The 23,642-nt window shown below is 41.6% G+C and overlaps 2 protein-coding genes across 3 annotated transcripts in view; both read right to left on the minus strand.

The window, feature by feature from the left end:
• Positions 1-1,640: 1,640 nt before the first annotated feature.
• On the minus strand, positions 1,641-13,000 carry fbln5 (fibulin 5). 2 transcript variants are annotated; one of them, XM_020622942.1, is made up of 12 exons: positions 12,924-13,000; positions 12,298-12,699; positions 12,096-12,150; positions 11,805-11,853; positions 11,364-11,645; positions 5,615-5,737; positions 4,908-5,024; positions 4,698-4,814; positions 4,134-4,256; positions 3,481-3,607; positions 3,123-3,318; positions 1,641-1,900 (listed from the first exon to the last, which is right to left on the minus strand). In XM_020622942.1, the coding sequence occupies exons 2-12, from the start codon at positions 12,339-12,341 to the stop codon at positions 1,739-1,741; spliced, it is 1,395 nt and encodes a 464-aa protein (XP_020478598.1). In that variant the 5' UTR covers positions 12,342-12,699; positions 12,924-13,000; the 3' UTR covers positions 1,641-1,738. The 2 variants fall into 2 exon arrangements, with proteins under 2 accessions (XP_020478598.1, XP_020478599.1); XM_020622943.1 differs by lacking the exon at positions 12,924-13,000 and having other exon boundaries at positions 12,524-12,825.
• trip11 (thyroid hormone receptor interactor 11) overlaps positions 12,960-23,642 on the minus strand; it is a 22,168-nt gene continuing 11,485 nt past the window's right edge. The window contains 10 exon segments of the mRNA XM_020622974.1: positions 12,960-14,595; positions 14,750-14,894; positions 15,957-16,070; positions 18,749-18,863; positions 19,541-19,622; positions 21,122-21,221; positions 22,073-22,176; positions 22,335-22,498; positions 23,123-23,316; positions 23,596-23,642. The exon segment at positions 23,596-23,642 is cut by the window's right edge and continues 61 nt beyond it. Of these exon segments, the coding sequence (XP_020478630.1) occupies positions 14,381-14,595; positions 14,750-14,894; positions 15,957-16,070; positions 18,749-18,863; positions 19,541-19,622; positions 21,122-21,221; positions 22,073-22,176; positions 22,335-22,498; positions 23,123-23,316; positions 23,596-23,642 (1,280 nt within the window). The 3' untranslated portion in view covers positions 12,960-14,380.

The following is a 23,642-nucleotide window of genomic DNA, read 5'->3' on the forward strand; positions in this document are numbered from 1 at the left end:
CCCTCTCTCCCCCTCAGCCACGGGTCCCTCTCTCTCCTCTCTCCCTCCGCCACTGGTGTGTCTCTCTCTCTCCTCTCCCCCCCTCTCTCTCAGCCATTGATCTCTCTCTCTCTCTCTCTCTCTCCCTCACTCCCTAGTTTCCCGGACTGGCACTGTGTTTGCGCCCGCCACTTACCGTCACTGTGCTCGCTGTCATTTTATTACGCTCCTCCTTAGTCGATATTTCAACAGTGTCTACGTCAGGTAGAAACCTGGCAATCACACAGGTCCAGTACTTATTTACTAACCAGACTCACTTACAGTTTCTCACTGAGATAAATGAGGAAAGTCCACACATTTGTTTTGGTGCCCTAAATACCCCAGTTTTTAATGTTCAACAGTGTGTCCTTATAAAATTGTTACTGTGCACAAAAGTCGCTCAGATATTCTATGCTGTTCCAAAAGTGTGTGATGAATTAAAAATTACTGTATGATAGTAACATAATCCCAGACTTTGTTTATAGTGTTCCCCACAGGCCAAGAGATGGCAAAGTGCTCTGAAGATGGGCTTATACGATCCTGACGTTTGGTGCAGGGTCTCAGATTTTATACAGGCTTCAATTTGTCATAATGTTGAACATTTTTGTTTTGTTTTTTACAAATTATCCAAATTTAATATATTAGCCCCAAAACTTTTAGTCTAAAAATATTTTTAGCTTTCCAAACCCTCTACAAATTTGGTTTTTGGCTCAACTGATCCAACTGATCGCTATAATCCCAGATTTTCCAGTGTTCCCCAGCTGCCAACCAATAGTACTCCAAAAACGTGCCGGTATAATCCCAAAATTTGTTACAGTGCCTTAAAATACCTCAGGTGTAATAGAGTCACTACAATTTGTTACAACTCCTCCAAAATATTAAATTATAATGTCAAAATGAGGTGAAGACAAAGTTCTAAAATGTGCTGATATAATCCTAAAACTTGTTAGCGTCTCCAAATCTCCCATATTTAGTGTTCAAAAGTTAAATGTTGCAATCCTAAAAAATGTGGTTTAGTATCCCCCAAACATTATTTGATATAAACTCATAACTTTATATAGTCACTCTAAAATATCATTATTAAACTCTGGTCACTTCAGGAGTCCAAGAGCCTGCTCGTGCCAGGAAGTCGTGTAGTGAAAACATTTATTGGTCTAAAACAAACTGTGATCAATAATTCAGTTAATGACTGTGTGTTACATCATTTCAAATATTGCTACTCCAGATGCACGATTACACTTCCGCTCAGACAACCATCTCTCCTCCCACCTCATCCAATACAACGCTCAGATGGCAGTAATGGTACTACTGATGAAACGGCAGCATGAAAGTCACTTTCACAGCTTATCTAAAGGGATGCTGATTCACTGGCAACTGGGGAAACTCAGCAGTGTATACACTGAGTTTCAGTGAGGGTAACATCAATAATTTTCTGGTCATTGTCTAAATAGCGAATGTCAGAAATTGTACACCATAAACATCCCTCTGTGTCAAAGTCTGTATCACAGCCACAGAAGCCCAGCGTCCATTAAACAGGGGAGGGGTTTGAGCACGGGGATCTTTTCCCGTCAGCTGATCTTGGCTGAGTCTTTATTGGATATGTCTTTATTGAGGATGACATCTTTTTTTTTTTTTAATATGATGAATTGTCTCAAACAAACATCAGCTGCGGAAAAGCGCAGCGAGATTTTCTAGGATGGACTAAATTCATTTGGGAAACTCAGAACGGGTGCTCTGAGACGAATATCGTCAGACGTATGATGGAGCTGCCTCTGAAGTTGATGACATGGTTGACTGTGACCATCTCCAAATCCAGCACCACCTCCCTTGGCCCCTTGATTGGTCGTGCCAAGACGAGGGTGGCGCTCACGTTACTGGTTTGCTGTGGGATGCAGAACATAGATGCAGAAGAGGGATGTGAGGAACGAAGAACGGGAAATAGTGAAATCTGTCAGCTGCACACTATGAAATGAAGCCATGGCTCAGGGCCTTGTCTTTCCCAACTAGTAAACACAAGCACAAAGTCAAGGAAAGTTAATGAGTTTTCCATTGTGGATGTTTGAACAAGGATAGTAAAGGGCAACTATAAATAATTGCTAAAATCTCATGTTTTCATTTGATCACACAACAAACCGCTTCATGCTTTATACTTCCCACAGAACAGACATTTCTCTGTATTTAACAAACTTGAGTCACAAAAATCTACCTCCCACATACATGACACACACGTATTGCTCCATCTAGTGGCTGCACACTGCACTGAAAGCTCAGGTGTTGCATGTTTTCAATTGGGACACCCGATAGATACGTGCACTTATCAAGATGTGAAAGCAAAAAATTTATACTTATCACTAAGTGAGGTCATTATTGTACAAACTGAAAACAAAAAGCTATTTAAAACTTTACCTTGGTTCTTTTTTGTGATAGCATAACTTTTGTGGTGATCAAATATGTGACTTTAAATTCATCCTCCACTTGGTATATGAAATATAGAGCTATGTCTCCGGCCTCCGGTATGAGTAACTGGCCAGACACCTTATCACATGTCTCCAAGAGCTGAAAGAAAACTAATCTACTCTTGTTGCATTTAATAGTAAACAGGTTCCAAAATGCTCCGGATGCAGTGCTCACTGAACAGCTTGCGTTGATACAGTTCAGTCACATTTGTGTTGTGGTATAACTTGCTTGCTCACTATGAAGTTAAAATAAAATAAGAACCAGGATTATATACATCCAATCCAAGAGTTTTTTAAAAATGATTTTGACAACATCTTCACCAGCTGTGGCGTTTCTGCACTGTGCCCTCTGTTGCAGTAACTGCTTCATACAACATCTGCAGTTTTATTGTGTTTTGAGCTGATACTTTCTGTAGGTGTCACTGTTTTGTTAATCTATGGTAGCTCATGCTTGCTGCAAAGTTGTTGCTCTCTTTTTAAAAATAAACTGCAGCTGCTTACTACTGTCGGAAACATAAAACCCATTGAACATATTTTCCATAATTGAAAATAAAAAATTAAAATCTCATTTTATTCCTTTAAGGTGTCAGTGTGACATTTCAGCATATATGCTCCTTTGCTAATCATGTCTACAGGTGAAGTACTCACCCTCATGTAAAACTCTCGTCCTTCGTTGCCCGACTTTATCTGGAAGATGTAAAAGGCGCCAGGGTAGCGTGTGGTGGCCTGCATCTGGAAGATGTCTACAGGCACACTGCGCCCCGACGACAAGTCCATGTGTCGGTACAAAATGGTGAAGGGCCTGTCCCTACAGGCAGGGACCTCAGCTGAACACATACACTGACTGCGGAGGAGGACACAGTGGTAGCTTAGGTTTTTGGAAACTAAAACAGATAATGATTAACATTAAATGCAGCTTTATGTACAGGAGTGTGATAGCGAACATAAATGTAAGGGAAGACGCGTTCACGAGATGGAGAGCAGGCGTTGAAATGGAACAACTCACTTGTCACTGACTTCAATGTAAGGAGGGTGACACTGTAAAGGATTCAGGCATGTATAGCCTCCCTGGAAATTGAAACACACTTGTGCTGTTGTACAGGTGTTGTTACCAGTGTCACATTCATTGATATCTTCAAAATCAAACACACAATAATCAAAGTCAGTTAAATCAGCATCATCAGAAAAACAACATTTAGAAAACAGTATGGTTAGTGAGAATGACTGTGTCAGGAAAAGGTACAAAAAAAAAAGAGAAAGCAGATAACATTAAATGAGGCAACACTTGTGGTAAAAAACAAAAAAACATGTAATACATAAGTGGAACTAGTCTCAATCATCAACATTTTCTGCACTGCAGGTGCAGATGTGTCATTTTTTACCAAATAAAAACCTCAAATAAGACACACTTTAGGTGGCAGATGAAAAATACTTGAAATAAAACAGGATTAAATTGTATTCAAAACATTCCTGATAAAAAAAAGAAAGGTTACTATATGCAGCAAGGCAATTCATAGCAGCTTTAGGAGTACGTTCACATTCTTGTCAGGTGTGATAATGCATCTAAACTGCAGCCAAACTGACACTGAAATGAACATTTATTCAGTCGAGCCCTTGTAAAGTAGTGACTGTGATGGTGTCTTCCGTCTTGAACTTTACCTTCACAGCTCCTGCCGTCCTCATAAACATAATATCCAGGCGGACAGATGCAGGTGAAAGAGCCCGGTGCATTCACACATCTGTGCTGACACAGAAAATCTGAGAAGCTGCACTCATCCAGGTCTACAGAGGAAAAACAGCAGGATCAGTACTCATCATATAAAGAATGTGAGGGTGGCCCAGTGGGTATGTGTGTGTTTTTCTGTGTGGTCACTGGTGGACCCAGTCTGAAACGGTGGTTGACTCCATCTCCTTGTGATGTTGCACAGGATAAACAGACAGTGTTAATGCAATAACATTATCAAAGAATAATTATATATACGGTAACTACATCTAAAAATGTATGCAGGTGTCAAATGTACATTATTGTACACTTTGACAGGTTATTACAGTCTCGGCTGCTACAGGTCTAAGTGGTAATAGTAATAGTTATAAATGCTGTAAAATGTAGCCATTAGGCCACAGACACATTTAATGTAGAGAGGCGTCTCCTTTTGTAAATGCTAAGATCACTGTTTAGACCCCACTAAAACACAAAAACCCCACAAAGTTAGCGCCACTCACCAATGCAGGAGGTACCGTCAGCCGCCAGCTCGAACCCCTCGTCGCAGTTGCACATGAAGGATCCATAAGTGTTGAAGCACCGGTGACTGCATGGTTCCTCTTCACACTCATTCACATCTGGAGGAGAAGTAGTGGAAGGTAGCTAAACACCACTGGAACAGCCTGTGTGTGTGAGTGTGAGTGTGTGTGTGTGTGTGTGTGTGTGTGTACCTTGACAGGTCCTGGCGTCAGGGTTGAGGATGAAGCCGGGGCTACAGGAACACGAGTAAGAACCGGGGACGTTGGCACACAGCTGTTGGCAGTAACCATAGCGACATTCATCAATGTCTGGTCAAAAGAAAAAAAGACAAAACTGTTATAAACCATAATTTATATAAACTACAAGTCTGTGAAACGCAAAATACATAAAAACCCAGACTGCGATGTGAAGCTTACTAAACATCATCATCATCATCACTATATTGACAATTTATAGGTTTGATTTGACAAAAACTCTGATCAGGTGCTTTACTCTGTTGGACCAGAAGAGGGCGCTGTTCTTCAAGAGGCAAGCTAAAAAAAATCGACTCAAACTTGAAACATGGTAGAAAAAGATAAACCATCTCAATGTATGATTTCTTTTTGGTGATTTTAAGGAAAACTTCACATAATGTTTGATCACTGTTTGCCTTCCAACAAATGGCAGAGCTTCCTTAAATGCACCACAATTTAAGAGTTTTTTTTTTTTTTTTTTAACAGTTTCTGTAATAACTGCATTTGTACACAACAACAATGTTCACCATGATGGATTAATGTTCTCAAGAGAGGGTTAAGTCTTTCAATAAACAGACTGGCATGCTATGGAAAAGGACTGCTCTCTCCTCCACAGTTAATTTAACAAAGGTTTGCTGATGTTTAAAATGCAATATTTCACTCACCGTGGCACTGTGCACCAATGAGCCAGTATCCCTCAGTGCAGGAACAGGTGTAGCCACCTAACGTATTGATGCAGACCTGGGTGGGGTTACAGTGATGAGAGTTTGTCTCACATTCGTCAATGTCTGCAACAAAGAGGAGATGTTACTGGTAATGATTTCTTTCAGACTGCACATACAGTTTCCTGTTTAAATTTTACACTTCGTCCTTAAAAGCAACACCTGGAGAGATGTCTTCAAAAGACTGGCTGACAGTTAGGAACAAGACAAACAAAACATTTCCTCATGTGGGTCATGTATATTTCTTCTCTGACTCAAAGAATGAGGTGGAAGCACATGGATGACATTGATGCGTTTGTTTTTTTTTTTTTTTTGCTTTCATTTTAAACCAATAAAAAGGCAAACGAATCTACACATCACCATCTTGTTCTTAGTTCAGTAATTCTGCACAAACATGACAACATGTTGGCCACAAATGGTCTTTTTCAAGACGATCTTTATTTTCTTTGTGGAGCTTATTGTCACCCAGCACCTGCAAAAATGCAAGGATGTGCCTCCTGATGATTGCATTGTTGTAAATGAGCCACTGTGTGTTTTGGCTGACCCTTCTACTACTAGTCAGATGATGGTAACCTCGGTCCAGCGGTTGGGCGTTAGGTGCATGTCTACTTCTGTGAAGGCGAGGTGCTGCTCCGACAAACATCGAGTCAAAAGTATGTTTTTCCGGCGCGCTGGTTTTCAATGCTCTGTGTGTGAAAAACTCTTAGTACAAGTTACCATTTCGATACATGATTGACTTGCAATTGTTTCTGCACCAGATTAACAGTTTCTAAGATTACAATCTAAATTCTTTTGACGCCCCTGGAGCAGCTCACGCCAACATAATAATAGCCACATTTCCTTATGAGGATATGACAAATCAGAAATTCCAGCCTCTGTTTATGGTTCTCAGACCATGAAGTCACAAATCTCTAGAAAACTGGTGGGGGAAGTGGGTGGGAGCCTGGTTTTTGTTTGGACAGGCAGCTATGATAAGCGATAATGGCTGTCGGTGGGACCGCTGCCCTCTGTGCCAACTTGAACCGCTGGTCCTTCGCAGGGTGAGCGGACGGGGGGCGTGCTGAGCACTGGGCCTCCGGCCAACAGCTACATGGCCCCGGCACTTGCTTGCAGTTACAAGTCAAAACCTCTCTGAATGGCCCTCATCTGCACCCCATGTGTAGCCCTGCTGGCCCTGCAGCAGATCTTCAATGTGTACACATGAGCTGCAGGAGTGTTTCAGTTCAGCTCCTTATATAGACTGTTTCAAGAGCTGCCCACACGCTTTAGGTTGCCGCTGACAGATCAGCTTCAGCACAGGCACGACAGATGGGATTTATTTGAAATGCCTGAATGTCGGGCACCAAGTACGAAAATGAAAAAACCTTTAACAGTTGCAACATTTTAACATCAACATGCACACAGGCTTCAAGCTACTCTCCAGTGGCTTTAAATCAGACAAGGCCAGCTCCCCATGGTTAGATTAATGTCACCTGTCTTCATTTCTCAAACTAAACTGAGGTACATTAAATGAGATCATAAGTTTCTTATAACCGCAGAATGCAAAGTTTGTCAAAAACAGCCTTTCAATGAAGGTACATTTTGATCGAAGGGGTTTTCTTAAGCCCACAAGGATGGAAATTTTTCTCAAGTCACAAAGGAGCATGGTTTTCAAGTAAAAACATGACAAATCCACAAAACTGCAGTTATGGGTGGAAATAAGCATTACACGCCCATGCAAAATGAAAAAGCACAATACGAGGCAGCATCTAAACTCTAGAGGCAACATTTTGTTTCTCTGATTTAAGAGACTCCGGGCTGCCGTAAAACCGTGTTGAGCAATCTCTCTCCTGATTCAGGGGTCAGTTTAACACACTCTCACCAGCTGCTACTGCTGTCTGGTCATACAGGCAGTTTCAGTTTTGACATATCTGTCTCAACCCAGTTATGGAGGGGAATGAAATTTTGTTTATGCACCACACATGATTAAAAACATTACATCTGAACAAACACAACCGTGCTAGTGCTGGTGGTTTGGTCAGGCGGTACCTAGGCATAGCAAAGGTTTGAACTAAATGCTAACATCAGCATGCTAACATGCTACTGTAGCTGAGGCTGATGGGAATTGGTCATTTCAAAAAAAATATTAAAAGAGCCCATGGCATGCTTTTCTGTGTTTTCTGACTTATTGACAATGCTACAACAATGAATTATCATCTTAAACATGAGTGAAAGCTCAGAAAATGAGGTGTACCTATTTACTTCTATTAAAAGGCAACTTGGTTTATACAAGTTCTCACGAACTCTCATTGGCAACACTTTTTTCCCCCCCAACTATGCAAAGTCTTAAGCAATAGTTGATGGATTTCCTTGAATGGGCATAAACTCCGGGCAGTGCACGTTCATGTGAGCTTGCCAAACATGGCATGAAAGGAGCAGCCGGAAACCTACAAGCACTCGACCAGTGAAGCACTCTGGGGCAGTAAATGATCAGCTCATCAACGCTGGATTCCTCCAGAGCACAGTACTCGTTTGATTTGACAGCTCGAGGCCAGTGTGTCTGCTGCATGTGATGTGTTGAGGGTTGGTGAGAAAATCCAAATGATCCCTGACGTTAGTGTTGGTGCAACGGCACCTGTTAGCTTGTAAAGCGAGGGATTTGTGAGGGGAAGACGCAGTGACCACCGGTTGTTTCACCGACCTTGAAGCTACTTGAAAAGGAGCGATGCTTCCACTACCATCGTGCTGTCCACTTTCATATTCTGGCTTGAACATGTCAGGTAGGATTTAAGGTATTGTCATTGTCAAAAATGTAGCTCATTTGTCAAAGTTTTTTTGTTTTTGTGCTGTTATCACTTCCTGACCGGCAACACGAGTTGTGCACATTCACAAACTATCCCTTCGTTTTCAGGAAGAGGCTCTCCTTGTGCTATCGGTTTATTTTGTGAAATAATTAGACATTGCCTCAGAGCCACAGTGCATGTGCACAGCCACTACAGACTCAAAAAGCAACATATTGTTCCAGAAACAATTTCATTTTTATTCTAAATAATATAGAGACTTGATTGTGAACAGTTGCACAGGGACTATCACACTATTTCCTGGCTTTCTACACTTTAATTTTGTCTCATTGTTAAAATGAGGTATAATGCGCTTTAAACTGAGCCAGACTGTTTCTCTAACTTAGTCTTTATGCTAAGCTAAACTAATGGTCTTGTGGCGCCAGTTTTATTGATCTTCTCAATTATTTCCAGCAAGAAAATAAGTATGTGCATTGTCCAAAATATCATCATTCCTTTAAGATATCAGTGCTACAATGACTCTGCAGACTATCACTCTGATTTCTAATTTTGAGTCAGCATTTTGGGGAAGGCCCATTCCCACATCAACATGATAGTGCCCCAGGTACATAAAGAAATTATCTTCCCAGCGTGTTGGTGCCTTGCACAGGGCCCTGGCTTCAGTCCTTATCCTACACCTTAGGGATGAACTCCAATGCTGAACACAAGCCAACATTTAATTGCTCAGCATCTGTGGCCAACTTCTCTAACACTGTTGCGGCTGAAGGCAGCCAGAAGGAACCAGAAGAATGGAGCCTTATATAATAAAAGTCATGATTTTGGATTGGGATATTAAGCATCAAATGGGTGTCTACATACTTTTGGCCACAACATGTTTCTGTGCGGTTAGAAACCATCCATGCATTATATACATGTCTTATCCTGTCGAGGATCATGAGGTGGGGGATCCCCGCTGACACTGGCCGAGAGGCTGGGTACAGCCTGCAAAGGTCACCAGTCTGTCACAAGACTGACACACCTACAGGCAGCTTAGAGTCCAGTTAGCCTAACCTGCATGTCCCTGGAAGATGGAATACAGAGAGAAAACCCACGCAGGTACAAGGTGAACCTGCAAACTCCACACAGAAGCGCCCCAGTTGGCCGTGAGGTTCAAACCCAGAACATTCTTACTTTGGTGTGACAGTGCTAATCACTGTGCAACTATGCCCTGATTAGAAGCCACTAAAGGAAAATAAAACCCTTTACAATATGAATGAAGTGAGCTGCAAAGCTGGATTTCAGAAATCAGCTGAGAGTGAAAACACTACAGCCTGCCATAAAACTGATTATGCCACTGTAGTACAGTCTGAGCTGTAAAAAACAAAAACAACAAGAAACCCCCCACACACACCACATATGCAAAAAAGTCATATCCAAGGGCTAATTTCTTCTATTGTTCTCACAGACTGGTGCCATTAGTGGCACTGATGGAGTGTAGTGCACTTAGCTCCAAGACAAAGCCATGTTTGTTAAGGCTCAGACAGGATGTCACAGTCTGTGTTGTTTCTGCCCATAGCAGCATCACTCCACAACCCATTACATCACCACGTGCACACTACTGGAACACACAGCAGACTTTGGGGGTCGTTACGATTAACTCCCACAGAGGCATGCCTGTTCCCCAGCCGAGACGCGGGTACAGATTTGGCAGCGAATGACTTCATCTTTGGCACTGATAGTGTAAAAGTTTGTGAGCCGATTCCCTGACAGGCCTTCTCCCCTACATAGTAAAAAGAGTCCGTACTTGTGCATGAGCTAAACTCTAAAGCTCTTTTTGAAGGGCGAAAACTGAACAGCATGTCTGTATTTTCCATTCATTACAAGGCCACGGCTGATTTATCCAAAATGACAGAAAAACACCACAAATGGACTTTAACAAGGCTGGTTTGTCACTGCCGGACTCACTTGGCTAATTACGGTCAGATGGATTTAAAACAGCTGGGAGGTCAGATATCAGATATTTAGTGTTTATCTGACAGCTGGGATCTCTTGCTGTTGTGAAATTCAACAGAATCAGTCACAAAGAAGAAATGTCCTCACTGTTGAAAGTGCTTTCACCAGGCAATGGAAAACATCTGTCCCTGTGATCTGATGGATTCATGCATTCTCCTGGAGTTCAGCCACAATCTTTGATGAGTTCCAATGAGTTTCTGGAGTTTCTATCACCTGTGCCTCATCATGTCACCTCATCCATCTAGTTTCACAGTCACATCTGATAAACAGCAGGAGGTGGTAGATGGCACGCACAACGTTTTCCCCCCTCAGAGCATTGTCATCTTGCAACTAGAATCACTAAAAAGATTCAGCAAAGGAGCCAGAAAGTTCAAACAGCTGCAGCAGAAGACAAACAACTCGCCGTTACAAGCTATTAGTAAGTAATAGGTTCTTAGGAGATGAGAAGACAACACTCTTTTTGCAGCCAAGCAAGCCACTAAACATGAAGACGGCATGAAACTAGTGTTGGGAAAGTCGTTCCAGAAGAGTAAATATGACCATCAGATTAAAGTGGCTCACTGCTAAAGATAAATCTGTTGAGTTACATGATGATAAACACGTTGGGAAAGCCGAATGTATATTTCTGCTACATAAAACCTTTTTCCTGTAAATTTTGCACAGAAAAAAATATTTTATTGATAATATAAAGGCTTATGGTTATTAAGAAATTAAAACTAATTGAGGAGAAAGAAAATCACTCTTTGTTCAAACTAGTCACCAACTGGTGACATGAACCTTCGTCACCTATGAAGAAAGGACTGTAAGACGACAGGGGTCACATTCCCACTGTTCGGACATGAAACTGACTTAGGACTGGGTTATGCTTAAAGAATCTGGGTTCGTCCTTCGTCACTGAAATCATGCAGACCCTGACTCACCATTACAACTGCCATCGTCCGCAAGAGCGTAGCCTAAGATGCAATGCGCAGTGCCCCTAACTCGCGGGTAGCTGGGCTCTACGGATCTGGGAGGAGCTGCGGGGAAAGTGTCTGAATATCCACCCGGTGACTCCGGGTAAAATGGCTCAGGCAGGCTCGGGGTCTCCAGTCTGTACTGCTGGTCGTACATGCTCCTCGGCATGCACAGGTAGCCTCCGTTCTGGTTCACACAGTGCATGTCTCCTCGACAAACACCTGGCAGGGCACGGCACTCATCCACATCTGGAACACAGCGGCGCACTAATCAGAACCCCCTGTACGCAGAACATCTACGGGCTTGTGAGTCATTTACTTCTCAGTGTTTGTTTGGGAACAAGCTCTTCACAAGATCAGTTCATACGGAAAACTCTACTTTTCAGTAACAGAAGTCACACCACTTACCTATGCACTGCCTTGCCCTGCGGTCATATGCAAAGCCCTCTGTGCAGGTCTGTAGAGAGATGACCAGTTGAGATTTCTAACAAACTTCTACTAAACAATTCAATTAATAAGATTACATTTAATACGTTTTATCAGTTATATTCTACCAACTTTGTTTAATCACAGTGTGTGTGTGTTGTTAATTAGCTACATCAAAATCAAATGGCACATTTTCAGAACTCGGCCATGACCTTGATCTGAATGAAACCCCCCTAGTTAACCTGACTTAATTGAAGGGAGGCGTTGTGTTACCTGTCCGTGTCCCGACTGGACACAAAGCACAATAAAAACCAGAGCTGCCAACATCCTGCAAAGAGGGAATTTCAAGTTTTCAAACTCTTGTCAGATACAGCGTAGCATCCCGTTACATAGCCTCTTCATTCAAACACACAATTGAGGCTTCAGTTCGCTATGCAAAGATAAAGCCACGATTGGAAAAAAAAAGTTTACTGACCTTGCAGATGTGCAAAACCTGCAGCCACGCATTTCAAAAAGCATGGTTTATGGTTCCTATTGAGCTCTCTCACAGGAGAGATTTAGGCCCGTAAATTCTCCCCAGATCCCCTCGCCACTAGCCAGCAGGGCTCTCACCGCCCTCGGACTATGCGCCTTTACGCGAAAGCCGACACCAGGTTTTCATTAACCGCTGTCTATTCGAACTGAAGCTTCGGTACATTTACCAAGTGTTGCAGGAAGGGCCACTCTGCTTCCGTCCTTTTCTGCCCGATCTACAGATTATTTAGGAAGGCACGTTCACGTCTTCCGTCTTTCACCACAGCTGGATTCAATCTGAGAAAGCCAGCCCCCTCCGTCAGAGCGCAAAGAGACAGCGTCTGCTCGCTCCAACCAGCGGCTTCTGGGGGGCACAGAGAGCACAGTCAGTGTCTCATTTACTTAGCTGTGAACAGCCCCCCCCAACTCACACAGCTGATTGACACTGCACATCTGGCGCGGGAAAACAAAAGCTATGCAAGCGATCACACGAATGCGGGCTGGAGAAAAACTAGGACAATGAACAACAATAAGGATCAGCAGTACTTTTATTTGATATGAAATCCCAATTAGGTCAGGGCTACTAACCTCGACTGAAGATCATCCAGGTTCAAGGTAATCCAACACCCGTTTGACACCTCTGAGTTTCAGACTTGATATCTAAATAAATTCCACTACATTTCACCCATACACCTGGGGAAACACCGTAACAGTCCTTCTGCAGCAGCTGACTGATGGCTATACAAAAATGTAAAGCAGCTCCTGTTAATGCAAACCAGCTCTGAACACTACAAGTTCACTAGGTTAAGAATTTACACAGTGCAGGGTCAGTATTAGCACTGATGTAATCCCATGCAGTACCACTGAGTTCTTGTAACCCAGTGCTGGTGTTACATATTACTGCTGGGTCAGCGGATCGAAGCGACCCCACCCATCCTGGGTGATTTTCTACTTTTGTGCACTGAGTAAATTTAAAATGCGCTGGTGCTATACTGACTGGACACTGGGTAAATTTTATCCAGTGATTTTTTTTTTGTGTGGTCAGGGAAAACCTTTTAAATGTGCAGTTTTTACATTTTGTATATATTTATATATTTATATTAACCATTTACAATCATGATTATACAACTATCTAATTAGCAAAAAGTCAGGCACTTCTGGAATTTCCTTAGTGCCTTTACATAGGAAATCCCCACACATTTACACATATATAACTATATAATAGTATTGTACTTCAACATAAGAGCAGTCTCCAAACGCTGATCAACCACAGGCAGCAGTTACCGCCATTATAACGCTTGTGGACATCACAGTCTGGCTGAAAAATAAAACAAGATTTAGCAAAAATGTCTCTATGGTTTTAGCAGATGTATTGGATCACATAAATCTTGATGCAGCCTACTGCTACCGGAGAGTTTCTAGTCAAGTCCTAGATCCCAAACAGTTCACTGCTTTCCAAAGCTACAAAGAGAAGAAAATTAAAGTTGTTCAATGTCAAGTTAAAACTGGAGGATATGAGATGTTTTCACGTGCAAACAGAGGTGACGATTAGACTCAACCCACATGTATCGTCCTGCACACAGCGAGTTCACAAGGACACTTGTGTCCAGAACCGATGAAATGAATAAAAATCTAAATGTAAGAAGTAACTAAAAGGACAATGTGCTGTGTTGCTCTCACGCTTAATGACCCACAACTTGAAAGGGATTGAATCATGTGTCCCTTTCACACACACGTCTTATTTTATGGATCATTTCGACTCGTGGCTCAACATCTAACAATAATGTAGAGTAGGAAACACTTTTAATTGTCTCCAAATGGAGGCTCTGTTGCATAGAACAGTAACTGCAAGTACAACTAATTCCAAAAAGCAAACCCCAGGTTCAAACCCCTGTCAAAGAATTGAATATTAACTATTTATGAATTAGTGGATCATTTATTCTTGCAGGAAATAAAAAATAGCAGTGATAAGTAGAAGACCTCCTCAAATAACTCAGTCTGTGTAGTGTAAAACGCATGTTGGATGAATTAGGGCATCTGACTGATCACTGCTTTAACAAGCCTTTGAGCACGGCTCCGGCGCTGGCCTCTGCTGAGACCGGCACAGGTGTGAAGGTGGGCAGGGCGTCAGAGATGGGCTTCATCAGCAGGTGACCTCCTGAGCTGCCAGAGCCGGGGCCAGCCAGCAGTGGCACTGCTGCAGAGCGGGGGGCCAGGAAAGAACTGGCCTCGCTGACTCGTTTACTGGCTGCTGAAGCTCCTGTGAGGAGAAAGGCTTACATTTAAATTAGGTCTGATGTGTTCGGGGGTGTTAGAGAACGAGCAATGCCTCCTGTCTGAAATGACTGATTAACTACACAAGAGAAAAAAATGTATTGGCAGCAGCATTTTTTCCCCCCAGAGGGGTTGTTTACCTGTGGGGGTGTTGGAAGCAGCACTGCTGGTTCTTCTCTGAGGCGGGTCACCCAGAGGCTTAATGTCATGGAATGGAAGCTTTGGTGCAGGGAGTGAAGGGGTCGACTCCATCTCCAGAAACTTTACAAACATCTCTGAGAAGGACTGCACAAACAGAGAACATGGGAGTGAGATATTTTACTGACCAAAGCAGCGTAAATGTCCTTTCTGCCATAAACTGGGACTCCAGAGTGAAGAGGTAGCTTCAGCATGGCGGTGAGGGACTGATGTCTTGGGACACTTCAGCAGAGCAAACAGTTGATAAAGCAAGCGGTTGAACCAAAGTGATCCAGTTGAGTTAGTCTCTAACCAGGTGTTCTGTTGTCATAAATGTGTGTCCTGTCATCAGTGGTAGTACAGATGTTTTTTGTTTTTTTGAAGGGTACAAATAAATAGTGATATTCCTATTCTTCTTTTGCTTCATAAAGCAATGTTTTACAGTGACAGTGTACCACAGAAAGCCAAGATCTGCATGTAGAGATGATGATGATCACCTGAATGTGCAGCTCCATAGCGAGTTTCAGTTCACTGTTTATCTGTGCACTGTTTGGTGCACTCTCATCACTCACATAGCATTGTTTTTGGCTGCAGCAGGAACCTGATTTCAGAGGAAAGCCTCCAAAGCATTGTTTTCAATGCTATGAACCTGATTTCAGAGGAAAGCCTCCAAAAGCCTACTGTACACTATCTGCTCAGCACCAAACAGCAGACAGGCACAGTTAGTGGCTACCTGATGAGCACAGAGCCACATTTAGCAGCCCAAGAGATATTTCCCTCAGGAGCTGGTGGAGACCAAATACAGTGCTATAAGAGATAGTGAAGGTGGCCAGCAACAAATGACGGCTAATACAGAAGAGTTGCAACACTGATGGGTCACATGACCCATGTAGCTTCAAATAATTCCAAACAGTCGATCCAGATGAACCGTTTTCTGTAGGCAACTGTAGGATTTATCAGCAAATTACTGATTTTAATGACTTTAACAGCCTTGTAAACCAATTCTGTGATCTTTTGTTGTAGATAGCTCAGCTAATTTAGCTAGCTAGCTACGTACGTAATTTATTACAATGACAATATTTATTAGAGACAGTCAAAAGGTTAAAACATGTTTTGAGACATGCTGCTAGTTTAGAATGTCGCAAGTAAACCTAAAGTGTTGTTTCTTACTGAGTTGAGCCTTGAGCCGCTCTGTGGAGTGTTTGGGACACTCTGTGCTCCTCTGCCTCCCAGCCAGCTTGACACCCATCCTGTAACACCGTGCCGTCCGTCCTCTTCCAACATCTGCAGACAGGGGGGAAGGAAGTACAGACAAATATTATGGGATTTGAGAAAGAAGGAAGTCTCCAAATCACCACAGTCCTAGACTGTTCGCTCAGGCTCTTTCTGAAGAGAGGATTTTCTTCTGCTTTCACACAAGTGCTTACTTTATTTCAGTTTTATTTGTTCTTGTTGCCACCTCTTTCTGGAAACCTGTTTTGTGGACCACTCATGTACAGGCGCTCTGATTCTTTGCTGACAGCCAACACTCAGAGAAGAAACATGTGGCTTTATCATTTGCTGTCATTCAAACACTCTACAGCCTTATTCGCCTGGCAGGATCCAGCTGGGTGCATCCCATACTGTATATATGTGTAGGGATCACAGCTTTGGGATTAAAAAGCATGTTGTACCTGGTACTTTTTACCATACTGACTCTGAGAGACGAGGCAGTCCAAGTAACTACAAAACAGTGCTGATTTATTCCATGAACACAGGTAAAAATTAACATTACACGCTCGGGTATCTTGCACCTCCAAACTGGCAGATGTAAGATGAAAGACCCTGAACCCACCAGGCCTATACATTATATCCCCTCGGTTGGCCTAGCCCCATACTACACAGAAACGTCAACCGAGACGTCTCTGTTACCAGCTTTGCAGCTGGTCATAGCAGTAGTCAAAACATGAAGCAAATCAATGTGTGTGTGTCTGTTGATTAAGTGGTGTGTAACTAAAAACATTCTCACACGACCTCATGTGACATGTCGTGAGCTAAACATAAGAACATATTATGGCTAAGGCTACAGTTATACATGTCATAATAATAATATTAAACACCCTGTCTGCTGACAGTCATCAACTCTTCTCTCTAGTATCCTTGACCAGATGTACCCTGTAGAAACTCATAAGCATGACTAAGCATTTAACAGTCTAACTAGACATCCTATCTCCACTAAACATTTCTAATACATAAAGTACCTATCCAATTTCTATCCGACTAAAAATACCTAACAAGCACTAGAGGGGCAATACTAGCTGCTTCACTGAGGCCAATACTGAAAATGTGGTGAGTTTTATGGGACACTTGGCTGCTATAAAAACAAGTTGAGTTGAAGACTTAAGCAGTATTAACAGGAGAGACGAGGTGCTGATGAAAAAAAACAAAGCGTAATGACCAACAGAATAAAAATGGGTTTTCTGATGAGCCGTTATCGAATTTGCCCCTCGTCCTATATCTGTTTTCCTTTAAGACGGCTGGGTAAATGCTCTGGAATCGCTGGACGGAGTCCCACAAGGCTCCTGGCAGAAGATCTGCATAAGGAAATGCTTTCGTTTTCAGGGCTGGAGCTCTGAGGATTTTTAGTGGCTGCTGAAGTAACTGTGAGACAGTGGGTTTTGTAGTTGACTCTCGAGGACATGTTTAACTAATTAAACATTTCAAAAACTGAAAAGAGGCCTATTGTCTTATGGTCAAGGAATGTAAATGGTAGAATCAAATTTATATACTGAACAGAAATGGTCCTTACTCTACAGCAAGTACTTTTATTGGACACAAGAAACTGCCAATGGCACAGACATGAATTGCAGCTTTGTGAAGCCACACTTTTTGTTAAGACCATGGCATCAGTATTTATTCAACTCTACGGTATTTCTGTAAATCAGCTTATATGTTTTAGCAGCTGTGAACTTGAGACTAGGACTGAAGCCACACCACAAAAAGGACGTTTCCCCAGCATATAAAAAACCCAACTTGTCATGTTTATTCAGGATTTAACAAGCAAGACATAAAGTGTTAGTGAGCTTTTGAGACACCACTAAATGTTTCCCTCTGTCTTTATGCTAAGCTAAGCTAACAGTCACCTGGCTAAAGAACCCTATTTACCGGACAAACATGAGTGATATCTCCTAATTTTAGTCTCAACAACCATATTTCCTAAAAAACAATGTTCCATTAAGTGCTCCAACACTTGACTTAAATGAGATGTGATTCACTAAAAAGCTGATCTGAGTAGAGATTTGGAGCCAAACCATTCAAGTCTCCAGTTTTGGTCTAAGTACATTGGTTCATCCAGCCGTTTGTGTTCCTCTTCATCTAGTCAGTGGTGTAAAGATTTTAAGGCTGCTCTTTTACATCGAGCTAAACAGATACACAGACTGGCATTTGCTTTATACAGATACATTTGTATTAGCATTTACATCAGCCGATAAGTGTCAAGAAACTGAAGTACAGAAACACAGAAGATGTACAGTATTTGAGCTAATTTAAAGCATTTGTCACTCTTGTACAGTCTGTCCACTAGAGAGAACTGACAAGTTTGTTTTTCATCTGTAAAATGCTCCATATAGGTTAAAGGAGCCTTCAGTATGTGCTCTACGGCTAATTAAGTTGCTAATTAGAGGATCAAATAAGAAATACAAAACAGGTTAAAACTGCACAAACTGCATTTAATTAAATAGATCTGTTTTTTCCAAGAACACAGGAAGAGTATTTGAGTGTGGCAGCATAGCTGATTCAGGACAGAGGGCGCATTGTTGTATCTATTAGTCTGATGATGTCACACAGTGCCACAAACATTTCTCACTGAGTGTTTGAGTCCCGTACTGCAATCACAGATTTTATTCTTTACACCAGTCTCTGCCTAAATATACAGTATAATCATAGGAATGCTGACTTTGAATACGAGTTAAGAAACGTCTTACCTTATCAACATCATCTCGGGTCAGTCCCAAGACACTTCCCATGAGCCTTAGCACATCGGCACGCTTTGTTTTCGGTGTGTGGAAGTATCCCAAGTACAAGTTGCGCATCAGGACTCTGGAAACAGAGCAACATAAACAACCAGTGATGTATTTTAAGGTTTAGAGGATGTGGCCCCAATCCAGTTTTCACTCAGCAGAATGACTCATAAATAATCTCAAAATGTTTTTAAAACACCTTTTTCTTGGATTATGTAGCACTTGGAAAAGAGGCAAATACAACTGCAATAAAGAACGCACCAGAAAGGAGCACAGATGTGTCTTCACAAAGAATGTGGTTATTTTACCTTTGTTTCTCCTGGGGAAATGAGGCACACTGGATTCATTTCTTGCAGTTCTAGCATTTTACAGCTGTGAGCTTCACCTCTTTTATTGTGAAAACATGCATCTCCAAAATGTTAGCTTTCTGTCATGAGCTAAGAAAAACAGCTTTATGAGAACTATTTCTCAACCCATGAAGAAACAATAATCTTTCAGATGATCCAATTAAGAGATACTGTACATGGTTTTCGCTGAACAGAGACAAACTGACAAATTCGGTCAAGTCACAGGTGTCAAGGCTTTAAAAGATGAATGATCTCGTTTCTCTACTGCAGCGTAAATTTTTTGCAAACCCTTGAAACTATGGGAGATTTACTGTAGATGCTTATGACAGTACAATGAAAACCATATGAAGTATTTATTCCTAGACTTATTTGGCTGAATGTGATTTAACCCAAACTGGACTGAACTTACTTGTCTATCTTCCCCTCTGTGCTGTTCAGAAGGGTCATCAGTTTCTTCTGCGCCTCCTCCAACATCTCCTGTCTCACATGGACTGCAACACACACATTTTATTATTCCTCATGGGGACTTTCGATGGAGACAAACCCTACTGCCTTAGGTATAACCACTACTTGACTAAACCTAACCTCAAACCAAGTCTTCACCCATAAATTCAATGATTTACAAGGTGCGGACCAGCATCTAGTTGCCATGAGGAAGTCCCCAAAATGTGAGTGTGGAAACAGGTTTGGGGCCTACAGTGCAAACCAGGTGTGCACACACAGTGAGGAGCTCTTTAATCCCTGTGAAGTAAAGTTCATGTTCCCAGTTCCACATAGCTCCAGTTTGTGTCTCTCAGGAATTAACATTACATTCAAGAATGTGAGTTCATGTCACAGAGCTCCAAGTGAAGATCTCCTTCAATAACCCCAGTCATTCAAAAAAGATTATTGTTGTTCTGAAGGTATTTTCAAAATCCCCAAAGCCTCTTAACCATCTGGATGAAAAATACTCTGTCTACTGCCAATACAGATCTTTAAACTGCTTCAAGATACAACTATATTTTTTAGCCTCATAGTCAGAAATATCCCAGTTTCTTCTGTGAAAAACAAACAAGCAAAATATTTTTACATCTGACTGAAAACATATCACTAGTATATAGCAATATAACTGATAATAACATTTGAAAGTTTGGTTGATGAACAAATAAAAGGAGGATATGCAATTTCTGCCTCCCATTAGGAAAAAGAACCTCAAATTGAGAAATATCACACAAAATAATGTGTTAATATTTAGCATTACAGAAGGAATATGTCATTTCCAGCTGCCTGGGAAGGAAAAACAAACTTATCTTGAGGAATAGGCTGAAAATATTTTTTTTATGCAGGAAATTGACCATTTGTTCTTACCCATCAGATGGCTAGATGAGGCATTGAGGAATAGCTTCAGAACACTGATAAATGTTGTTAAAAGAGCTGAGTTTACAAGGATTGCCAGGTATTGGTGACTGTGAAGCAAATGCATAGCCTCATTTCAAGCTTACAGTGTGTGAAAATCTGCCAGAGGGTGATGAGAAAAAGAAACAGTCTGGGAATTAGCTCTGGCATAACTCCCATATCAGAGCGTGATAAGAGTGAAATCTGCTGAGTGGGACACATAAATAATACAGGAGACTGTAGCCAGTGAATTTCATAGGGATCAGAGTTATTTTGTTTGCTATTCAGGGTGTGATAAGGACACTAAAATTAAAGAATGTGTCTGGAATGAAGAAAAAAAAAAGTAGAAGGCGATGCTGAAAAGCTGCTGAGCTGGAGAAACCCAGCAAAGGATGGCAGATACCTTCGATAACGTTTCAGTATAATGAGGTGGAGTGGAGCTGTGGTCTTTAAATCAAACATTTAACAGCTTTATTTTGTCATGAAACTAGAAAGTTGAAGTTTACGAGGAGTTTTCTCTGATAACTGAATCATGCTCATTCAACATCTGTAGTGGGGGAAAAAAAAATCCAGCTGTGAAGAAGTTGGCGGGTGAAAACACTCAGCTACACCTCACCTTGTTTTTTCAGCTCTTCAATTTGTTCCTCCTTCAGATCGAGTTGATCGGTGAGGCGAGATGCTGAATCTAGAGCAGCGTTGGCCTCGTCGAGGTTCAGCTGGCAGAGAGAAAAGAACCATTAAGGATCATTTGGTTATAATGGTTTTCATTCAACAGCCATATCAAGTGTCACTGTTAACAGATAAATCAGTCAAAGCTTTAGACACAGCTTCTCCTTTAACTGTTTTCTCCGTTTCTACATTGTAGATTAATACCAAAGCATCAAAGCTCTTAAAAAAAACCCTAACATGTTTTAGATTCTCAAAATTCGCCACCTTTTGCTTTGCTAACTGCTCTGGACACGTAGCATTCCCTCCACAGGCTTCATGAGGCAGTCACATGGAATGGGTTTCCAACAGTCTGGAAGGAGTTCCCATATATGCTGGACATTTTTTGGCTTGTCTCCCTTCACTGTGTTGTCAAATCCATCTCTGCTGGGTTTAGATCAGGTGATTGTGGAGCCCAGGTCATGTGATGCAGCACTCATCACTCCTCTTACTGTTCAAATAGCCTTGTGGCGACCACGCTTTATTCAAACTTTCCAGTCTGACTGACCTTCATGTCGTAAAGTTATAATAGACTGTTCTTCCTCTTTCCTTAATTGAGTGGTTCTTGCCATAATATAAATTACTACAGAAGTGCAACAGGGCTATTTGCTGTACACCAACACTACTTCTGCACAACACAACTGATATTCTCAAACACATTAAAAGAACAAGACATTCAGTTAAGATATTACCAATAGTGTGCAAAGCTGTCATCAAGGCAAACTGTTTCTCCTTTGAGGAATCGAAGATATCAATAATATCTTTTGCTTACTACATATTTCTATACAAGTTCCTTCAAAGTTTTGATGTCTTCAGTATAAAGTGAATGGATTTGCTGATTGATTACTGATTGGCAGTTTACCTGGAGGGAGGATGCTTGGTCTTCCAGCTTCTCAGCTTTTCTTCTCCACTCCTCCTTCTCCCTCTTGTGCTTCTCCAGCTCTGCCGAGTACATGGCTTTCTCTTCTGAAGGGGAAGGAAAGCTCAAAATGATTATCATCAATATCGCTATTAAAAGGAAATATCAGACCACACACGCAAACTGTATTATGACAACCACAAAGTTCTCCATATGTTTAACGTGAACTTTTGAAGAGTAATAAAGGTGAAGCAACCAAACGTGCCTTGCTGGAACTGCTCTAGCACCATCTGCAGGTTGGACAGCGACACTGCATATTGGTTGACCTGCTCCTGGGACGTTATGAGCTGGGCAAGTGCAACGTCCCTCTGCTTCACTACTCCACTTAACTGCTCCTGCAGAGACTCCACCTGCATACTGGCCTGCTGGCTGGAAGCAGAAAAAATAAAACAAACTTAACTATTGTAATTCTCCATGGCTTCAATTGGAAGTGAGAGGTAAATGTTTGAAAGGTGTTGGAACTTCAGAGCACAGCAGGTCAGAGTCAATTATACAGTATGAAGACAAAGCAAGAATAACTAAGATATTTAAAAGAAAATTAAATTAGTTTAAAACTGTAACATGAACAAAAAGAAAGATAATTTTAAAAAACAGGTTTATTAGTGGTGATAATCTGACTGGAACGGTCCTTTATTTTCTATTTTAATTGCTGAAGAGCAGCAAAATTTTAAAATTAGTTCTAAAATTAACGACCAGCCAGTAGAACACAGGGATCTCATAACTACATTGTTCAAGTGCAGGAACTTCTTCGACAATTAGGGTTCTTTTACAAACATGTAATGACACCATAGCATAGGACAGCGCCTACTCTAAGGTTATTTTACAGGTATGTCTGCTTCTCTTTGCTCTGCAGTGACTATTTAACTATTTAATGTCATTGTTCTAAAATTAATGTGTCAGACACCGTATGTTATCGAAATCACACAATGTGAAACTGTTGTACTTCAACATCATATTTACTACACAGTCACTGCAGTTGTAGTTCATGCTAACCTGGCGCTCTCCACAGCACTTGATGATGTTGCCAGTTTCTCCTCCAGCATTGCCACCCTCCTGCGAAGTTCAGTCTCCCTGTCCTCTGCAGCGAGAGCTTCTCTCGTGTACGAGTCCTCAATCTCCAAGAGGTGATTACGCAACCGTTCCAGCTCCAAGTTGAGGCGCTGTTCTTTATCCCTCGTATGCTGCAGCTGTGAACAGACACATTGTTACATGTACTGTATTAAAGTTTTGCTGAGGGGTCATAACTCTCTATTTAAAGGAACTACCTGTGGGTATACAAGGTGAAATTAACAGGGCTGGCCCCTGAAAGTCGACTGTCGAATCATCACTGGAGAAAACCTGTATGTTGACTGAGATTCTTCTAGTCAAACCTTTGTTTTTATTTTTTTGGCTTTGAATTTGTCTTGCACATAGAACAAACCAGTGGTGAGCAGAAACAGATGCAATAGCTACACCATTAAAATTACCTCAGTCTGTACTGCTGTTGTCTCCATTTGCTTCTGCTTGAGTGCCA

This window comes from Monopterus albus, unplaced genomic scaffold (genome assembly GCF_001952655.1).
Source record: "Monopterus albus unplaced genomic scaffold, M_albus_1.0 scaffold290.1, whole genome shotgun sequence".
Taxonomy (NCBI): Eukaryota; Metazoa; Chordata; class Actinopteri; order Synbranchiformes; family Synbranchidae; genus Monopterus; species Monopterus albus.